Genomic DNA, 8,272 nt, shown 5'->3' with positions numbered 1-8,272 from the left:
CTGATGGGGGGGGGGGGAACCCCCTCCGCCAATCAGCGGGCGCCATCCAGCTCAAGCCGCCCAGCGCGCCGGCACGTGCGCCGTTCGGCGGGGACAGGCCTCGTGCCGGGCCCCTCAGGCGTGGGGGCAGGGCGACACCCGCGCGGTGCCTTGTCCCTGCAACAGGGCGGGGGGGGCCTTGTAGCGCGGCAGCGGCGGCAGCGGGGCGGGAGGAGCAGGCGAGACGAGCCCTCGTGCGGGCGGGATGGTTCGTGTGGAGACAGCAGCGGGTGGACTAGATGACGCCGCGCGAGACCCCTGCCCTTCAGCCCACCCCGGGAATGACGCGGGAGCGGCCTGAGGAAAGGACCGGGCTGTCCCCGAGGGGGCTGGGATCTAGTCACGTTCCCGCCAACCGCCCGGCCTGGCCCCGCCCCTTCTCCTCAGCGCCGAGGGTGCTCGGGCGGGAAACGCAGCCTGAGCCCCCCCGCGCCGCCATGTTACCCGCGCCCCGCTCTCCCCGCACTGCCACACTCCTCCACACCACCTCCCCCCCGGCCGGGCCCGGGCACGGCACACCACACCCAGCACCCGGTCCTCGCACATTTCCACACCCAGTTCCTTCAGGAGCCCACAACGGCTCCACTTTCCACAGAAAAAAATCCTCTCAACATGACTGAATCCCCGCCTCGCACACCTGGCCGCGAAAACACTCCCGACCAGCGCGCAGTGCTGCGCGTGGAAAGAAGTCGCCACCTCACCACACACTTTGTGTCTCACCACACCATTTTGCACAGAAGTGTCACCATATCTCCACAGACTTGCACAAGGAGGTGTGGGGGGAAGCAAGAATCCAGTTTCTCACAGAAATATCATACTTCCCCCAAAAGTTGACAAATCACCACAAACACATCACCACAGCGGTCCTCACAAAACCCTCGCCACAGTCCCAGTCCCCGAAGCGTCACACCGTCTTCTCCCTGAGAACAGACTTTTTTGTGGGGATTTTTTTTGGTTAGAAACGGGGCAAGTTGCCTTTTGTCCCCTCTCTGCCAGCAAGGTGGCAGGGAACATCTCCAGCCTCCAGCCGCGCGTCTTTGAGGGGCTGCCGTCCCTGAGACGCGTGCAAGGGGCACGCCTGTCCCGGAGCCGCACGGCCCGCGCCGGAGCCGAGTGCCGGAGGCCGACGGGTGCGGGGCCAGGCCGTTGTGAGGGGAGCAGAGCTAGAACAGGCCTGAGGGCTCTGTTGGGGGAGAGCAGGCAGGCCGCGGGGCACAAGGAGCTGAGGGTTGGGACGGGGGGGGCACTGACAGAAGCGGGGGGTTTGTGCGAGGAGCGCAGGACTGGAGTAGCGCGGCCTGAGGCAGGAGTGAGGGGCACCACTGAAAAAGTGAGGTCCCGAGGGTTGGGAGTGAGGGACAGCGGTGAGACATGGGGGGGCTGTGGGCCGAGAGTGAGGGGCGCCACTGGAGAACGTGGGGGCTGAAGCATAGAAGGGCACTCCTGGCTTTTCCAGAGCACAGGCTTTGAGACCAGACGTGCGAGTGTTTGCTGCTGAGCACTGCAACGCAGACGTCTGCTACCGGCCAAAGCTGAGCAGGGAACAAACCCCCAACCCCCATCGCAGACGGCATGAAAACCAGCATCGGAGCCAACACCAGCAGGGAGCTCGTGGATGACATGCTGACCATCTCAGTGCCCTGCGAGCAGCATGGAAGGATCTTGCCTAGTGCCCCCAGCCTCACGTCAGCAGAGGTGGTTTGTGCCTGCCCGGGGCAATTCGGAGGAGAGCGAGAGCCAACCCCTACACTGAGCCCCTAACTCCAAGTGGGGAGTGGGCACCAGCAGTCGGGGTAATCAGTCATTTGTGTGTCTGCCCTGCAGGAGGACACACCGCTGGTGCGGGAGGGGACGAAGCTGCTGACTGAGCCCACGGCCGGGGTAGGGGTGGCAGCTGTGCTCTCCCCGGGATCCCAGCAGATGCACCGGAGATGAGGGACATCTGCATCGTGCTGCGTGGAGGAAATGTGGACCGGGGCTCCCTGGCCTGGCTCATGGGAGCTTGGGGCAAAGAAGCTGCAGGAAACGAGTGGCCTGCGGAGCCGCCTACCCCAGGGAGGGGACACAGGGCCAGGGCATTTCTGCGCTGTTGCTGTTTGTACCAGGGAAGCTCCAGCTACTAGTAAACCAGAGGCCACTCAGCACAAAAGGGCCTGGCTTTTGGGGAAGCAGGGGGAGCTCTTCCCTGCAGGGAGTGCGCAACGCCTAATGCCGCAGCCCTGCTCTGCCCTGCCCGTCCAAAGTAGGCCAAGGTAGGGGACGGAGCCAGAGAGCTCTGGCAGCCAGGCCCATGCACAGCCCATGCCCACAGAGCTTGGAGACCAGCCAGCTCCCCTACAATGAGAGCCTGGGCTCCGGCAGGATAGAACAAGCTGGGGCTCCTTCCTAACATATCAAGGAAACAGGAGGAAGCACAGGTGCCCTGGTGCAATCTGTGGGGTTTGAAACTTCCCAAAGAGAGAGCAAGCACAGCCTGCAAAGTCCAGAAGCTGCCACACCTGAGAACACAACAGCCACCTCCCAAAAATAAGCCAAACACTAGGACCTCTGTAGGCTGCACAATATATTTGCCATTGAAATAAATACCACGGAGGCTGCAGCAGCGTGGGAAGGCACTACGCTAACGCACGCCTGCACCCAGGAGACTCCTCGGGAATCCTGGACGCAGGTTCTGAAGAGCTACTCCATGTCCACCTCTGGCACGGGGGCAGGCTCCTCGTTTCTCACCCACGGCACTGGCCCTGGCACATGCGGGTCATACATCCACTTGGGAAAGACGCGTTTGTACAGGTTCATCAGCACCGTGTCCTGGGACTTCAGCTGTCCATCAAAGTGGCACTTCATGTGGCCATGGGTCCCTAGGCAAAGGGAGCAAGCAGGGCTGTGGGCAGCTCTCCCAGGTCAGGGAGGGGTTTGCTGGGCGTGAGCGGGTCCAGCCCACACCATGGAAGGAAAGCAGAGCAACCCACCTCCAAGCTTCCCTTACCTAGTGGCTCCTTGACGTGTCCCCTGCGGCCCCATTTTGTTCTCAGCTCAACAGGCTTAAACCACAGCACATCCTCTGTAGATCGAAGACAAGATGCATGCGAGACAGGCCAGGCCCTGGGCATATGCTGCCCATCTGGCTAGCTCAAGCTGTCACCCTACAGCAGCTATGGGTACAGAGTGCACACCAGGCTTCCCGCTGCACACTGACCATGGCTGCAGCAGGGATGGGCATGTCTGAAGTCCAAGAGCCTGCCAGCAGGCAGTGGGGGGAGACTACGGGACTGCCTGGGACATGCCAACATGAGCGGGACAGACCACCCCGACCTCTAGCCCTGCAGCACAGGGTTTCAGAGGCCCAGCTGTCTGCAAGCATGAACTGGACTTCCCTGTGGAAGCTGCAGGGCTCCCAGACGCACGGACTGCCCTGCCCCACCTGTGAGTACCGTACCTCTGTTAAAGAACATGTACCGCAGGAGGTCTTCCATTCCTGCCCCGGGCAGAGGTGTTAGACAACCTAACACTCGAGGGGCTCGGCCCACCCCCACCCCAGGGCCACAACCAGGGGGATGGGTCGCTAGGGCCACTGATCCAGGCAGCAGGTGAGTTCACCCTCCTGGACAGAGGCTGCGGCGCAGGGAGGACCTACAGCAATGCCAGAACCGGGCCCTGGCTCCATCCATCCAGACAGCAGGACCCTGCGTCAGCTCTGCCCCTCAAGCAGCAGACACCTGACTGCAGGAACGGGCACTCACGTCCCATTCAGGGTCCCTACCCACCACACACTCACGTACCATTCCTCCTCTGCTTGAACAGCAGCACCAAGGCGGGTGGGAAGGTGATGGGAGCATAAACTGTCACCACCAGGGCAGTGTCAGGCCTCAGGAAGCGCTCTGCTTTGTGCTTCTCAGCTAGAACGCACAAAGGGCAAGTGACGCTCAGGCGCTAGCCGGCAACGCACTGGGCAGCTCCAGGGCCCACCCGGAGCCAGGCAGCTCTGGACCCACCCACCCCGGTCAGGCTCAGCTCTGGGAGCACCCTCCAGCTGCAGGGAGCAAGGGTTCCCCTCAAGTCCCATTCTCCCCCCACCTCGGACAAGGAAGGCACAGAGATCACCCATGTAAACACTGGGGCAAGGCCCGGCCCGGCCCGGCCGCTGATGTTCCTCAGGGCCCTAGGCATCTGCACATGACCCGACGCACACATCCCCTACGGCACCGGGACCCATGCCCTCCTGGAAGCCTCAGCGCCAAATGGGTACATGTTCACAGAGTCCCTCAGCCACGTTCAGACATCATGGCCATGACATCACAGGCTTCCTGGAAGCCCCCACCCACCCCCTACACGCAGCTCCCCTGGGGTCCACCTGGCTGCAGACCCTGCCCACCTGAGGTGTGCTGGGAGTACAGGGCCGAGGCCCGGAAGCGCCTGAACCCACAGTGGAAGATCAGCTCCTCCTTGGCCTTCACTGGCTCCACGTTGCCTGGGTGCCGTCTCACCAGGAAGTGCAACACGGACATCTGCAGAGAGAGGCCGAGCCAAACTAACGTCAAAGCCTGAAACCACGGACATCGCAGCTGAGGTCTCCCCACAAAGCCAAAGCCCCAGTGCTGGTCACCCAACACTTCCCCACCCTGGGTCCTTCCCATGAGCCTCCACTTCCCTGCGGAAGAAGCCTCAGAGCCATAAAGGGCATCAGAAGATATCAGCCAGGTTCAGACATGCTGGCTTGACCCATCATTGGCAACTCCACCCTGCTCTACTCCAACCCCTAGGGCAGGACCTGCTCAAACCCAAGTAGTGCAGGGAAGTTTCAGCCCTATGCAACCAGATCCTGACATCCAGTAAAAGCAGAGACCCTTCGCCCAGGGCATCCAGAAGGCCAGGCCTGTGCCAACCACGTGGGAAAGCCATCACCCTCCTGCCAACAGCAGCTTTCCTGCTCTCCCGTGTGACTGCAGGTCACCAGTGTACTACATCTGTTCACCTTCTGCTCGTGGGGAAGCAGTGAGAATAGGACCAATGGCTTCCCCTGCCTGAAACTCTCCATTACGGACACAGGAACACTGGAGATGTGAAGTGTCACGTACCAGCCAACCTGTCAAGAGAGGGAGGAATCAGTGGAGATGCCTGTCCGGCAAGGGGGAAAGCAGGAGCACTAGGGCCAAGAAAACAGCACAAGCCAGGCTTTATCCAGGGCCAGGGACTAGAACTGCTGCCATTTCACTGCCAAACCCCACCGCCCACAACCCAGAGCAGGGCAGGGAATCGGTGGGTAAGGGAAAAGCAGATACCGCAGCTCCATCGATCTCTTCCTTCTCCAACTGCCGGAAGACATGCTTCCTGGTTCGGGAGAAGTCCTGGAACTGGAAGATCCTGGCGTAATCCCTGGGGAGGTTTTCTTTGGGATCCCATGGTGAGGTCCGGAAGCTCTTGAGCCCCCTGTACTTCTGGAAGCTGCGGGCAGAAGATCTGCTGAGCAGCCGAAGCCTCTCGATTCTTGTGGCATCCAGTAAGCGTGTTCCCCACAAGGGCTGCCTGCCTCCTCCTCTCCAGGAAGGGGCTACTTACCGGACTCTGGCAGGCATGTCACGGGGCGTGTCCACCTCGTCTGGGAACATTTCATCTGTTCGCTCCTGCCTGTACTTCTCCAGCACCTGCTCATCCTCCTCCACCCTCTCGTCATACTGGTCGTCACGGGCAGACTCTGGCAGAGTCATGGTCTCGCACTCGTCCTCCACGGGCTCCTCCTCCTCCTCCTCACTGCTCTCCCCATCCTGACACGGGGCAGCACAATCGGCACATGGCGTGCAGGAACCACTGGCAGTGTACACCTGCAGATGCTATCTGCGCAGCTCTGCAGGGGCTGCCGGCCTATCACAGTGCCAAGGGGAGCCCCAGACAGAGCTCAGGGGAGAGCAGGCAAGCAACGGGGATTAAACTCCTTTTACCCCTTGGAGACTGGGAACCTGGGTGGCTCTCAGTCTGCCCTCCCTCTTCCTGTCAGAATACAGGTTTGCTTTGGGACAAGTACCACAGCGCTCAGACACCAGGTGCAACATCACCCACATCGCTTACCTGAAAAGCCTCTTCCTCCATCAAGTCATCCTCCTCCATGCTGTCACCATCTTCATCTTCCTCACTGCCATCTTCTTCGTCATCCACAATCCAGGCAGCCTGGTACTTCGACGTTCCCTTGGGGACCTTCACTGTCTTCCTTCTCTCCTTTACAGCCTCTGCCAGATTACCCGCCCCGTTAGCACTGTTCAGGCTTCTCCTTCCCCTTGCACCAGAAGAGCCAAGCCAGCCCTAGGCTGCCATTGCTCTCTTCCCTTTACGCATTAGGGCAGCTACACGAAGAGGACGCGGCTTTAAGCATGTGAAAGGATTCACAAGGTGCCTTTCACTACACAGGAGAGCCAGGAAACAGAGCCTGCGCTTCCATGGGACCTCAGGGAACATGAACCATGATGCCAGAGTGCAGGAGAACCGCACCACCCGAGGAACACACAGAAAGCTCCCCTTCCTGACTCAGCCACTGCACATACGTTTCAGCTACTACACCACCATGGCCTGAGTCCAGCTGTCCAGCCAGCCTGAGCCCAGAGGCAAATTCAGTAAGCCAGGCAATCCAAAAGCCAAAAGACGTGGAGTCGGGGTTCTAAGCCAAATGATTTCATCGGGACCAGTAACTCCCCCCGACACAAGCATCTCAGAGAAAACAAGCGCACCCCCAAGAGCCTGCAGGAAAGCCCAGGAAGGACTACTGCTACTGACCCTCTGCCTCCTTCAGCTCCTCCTCAGTAGGCCAGGTCTGCTCTCCCTCCATGGGGTCCGGAACCACCTCCGACTGCAGCAGCTCTTGCCTGCTAGGATCCGCCTTCATCAAGACCTTCACGTCCTCCTCCATCTGGACAGCACTGTTTCCAGGCTCATCCTGGAAAGCAGAAGGAAGCCGGGATGCCCCCGCGTGTGAGCCCAGCCCACTCCAGCAGCAGACCAGCTCACAGCAAAGGACAAGATCACCCCACAGCCACCTCCAACCTCAGCAACCCCATGTCACCGCACCCAAGACAGATGCTGCGCTCCACCCAGAGCTCTCGTGGCTGAAATTACATGAACACCTCCAGCCTGTCAATTCCTCACTTCCCAAGCTGGCCAGGTGTGCTGCATAAAGCCTGCAGCAACCACCCAAGGCTTCTAAATAATCAGCAAGGAGCAAACTGGGCTGGCCGGGCCAAGCGAAGCCCAGAACACCATCCCACCTGTATTTCCATATCCTGGCCCTTCCTCTCTGGACGTTTAGCCGCTCGGGGGTTGAGACACAGAGGGTCTGGAGGCGCATCAACCTGACTCATCTGGAAGTCTCCCTGTCCCACGATGTGCACAAGGCTGTTCGCGTTGAGGGGCTGTCCCCGAATGAAGCCAGATACTTTCAAGGTGCCAACCAGGTCGCTTTCCTGGCTGGGCACAAACTCAGCGGCATGGGCAAGCAGGTAAGCCCGCCTGTCACGGAAAGCAAGGTGCCGCTGCTTCTGGGCAGCCAGATGCCTCAGCAGCAGCAAAGATTCCTGCTCTGTGTTCAAGGGGAAAAGCTTTGCCTCTGGGAATCGCTTTTCAATGGCTTTGCTCAGCTTCTTCTTAGCCTCTGTCTGCTTCTTTGGTGGAAGATCAGCCATTCCCTGGACAGCAAGAGCTAAAAAGCAGCACAGAAAACAGCAGCGTTAACAGCCAATACTTCTGCTACCCACAGTCAACCAGCTAACACGCGGTTCGATATAACGAGCGGGCAGCAGCCTGGGTGTAGGGCAGCTTTCATGCCTCGGCATCACTGCCATTACCCAGACAGACAACGCTCCTGGAGCAAGAGCGAGAGCCTTCGCCCAGCTAGCCAGCATTCACACAGCCAGAACCAAGAGCTGCCAAACAGGCCTGTGGGTCGCCGCATGCGCTGCCTAGAAACGTCTCTCCCTGCTCTGCTCCGTGTATGCCTTGAGGCTGGCAATTCACCTACCGCAGCTGGGGAGCCCCTGTGCGAAAAGGCAAGAGAGGCAGTTCTCCCCCGCGCTGTCCCAGCCGTCCTCCAGGTGCAGCACGAACAGCAGCGAGTCTGCAACCTTGGCCAGGTCTAGCACCGTGTGGAAGTCCCCTGCAAACGGGGCGATCGTTAGGACGGAGCAGCGGGCGCTCAACAAGCGCTCAGCAGCCCACAGGCCAGGGGTCCCTTACCGGCGGGCGCCAAAACGAA

General features: G+C 60.3%; 2 protein-coding genes and 2 non-coding genes across 4 annotated transcripts; 1 reads left to right on the top strand and 3 right to left on the bottom strand.

Moving 5' to 3' along the window:
• Positions 1-1,081: 1,081 nt before the first annotated feature.
• Positions 1,082-2,450, top strand: SRR (serine racemase; the record flags this gene model as incomplete). Its single annotated transcript, XM_014527778.2, is given in 5 exon segments — positions 1,082-1,169; positions 1,496-1,582; positions 1,584-1,737; positions 1,864-1,957; positions 1,960-2,450. Coding segments are annotated over 5 exon segments (626 nt in total), but the record flags the coding sequence as incomplete, so codon positions are not given.
• A 135-nt stretch (positions 2,451-2,585) lies between these two features.
• Positions 2,586-8,266, bottom strand: TSR1 (TSR1, ribosome maturation factor; the record flags this gene model as incomplete). The annotated part of the gene is made up of 13 exons (XM_025195893.1): positions 2,586-2,897; positions 3,026-3,100; positions 3,476-3,630; positions 3,815-3,935; positions 4,412-4,544; positions 5,012-5,122; positions 5,319-5,481; positions 5,596-5,801; positions 6,103-6,260; positions 6,802-6,961; positions 7,290-7,720; positions 8,039-8,173; positions 8,254-8,266. Coding segments are annotated over 13 exons (2,040 nt in total), but the record flags the coding sequence as incomplete, so codon positions are not given.
• Positions 4,255-4,347, bottom strand: LOC112549084. The gene has a single exon (XR_003092460.1). It is a non-coding gene; the product is annotated as a small nucleolar RNA SNORD91 family (small nucleolar RNA).
• On the bottom strand, positions 4,689-4,776 carry LOC112549083. Its single transcript, XR_003092459.1, has one exon. It is a non-coding gene; the product is annotated as a small nucleolar RNA SNORD91 family (small nucleolar RNA).
• Positions 8,267-8,272: the final 6 nt, after the last annotated feature.

The sequence above is a fragment of the Alligator sinensis genome, unplaced genomic scaffold (genome assembly GCF_000455745.1).
Source record: "Alligator sinensis unplaced genomic scaffold, ASM45574v1 scaffold1047_1, whole genome shotgun sequence".
Taxonomy (NCBI): Eukaryota; Metazoa; Chordata; order Crocodylia; family Alligatoridae; genus Alligator; species Alligator sinensis.
This window is presented reverse-complemented; position numbering and strand designations above follow the sequence as displayed.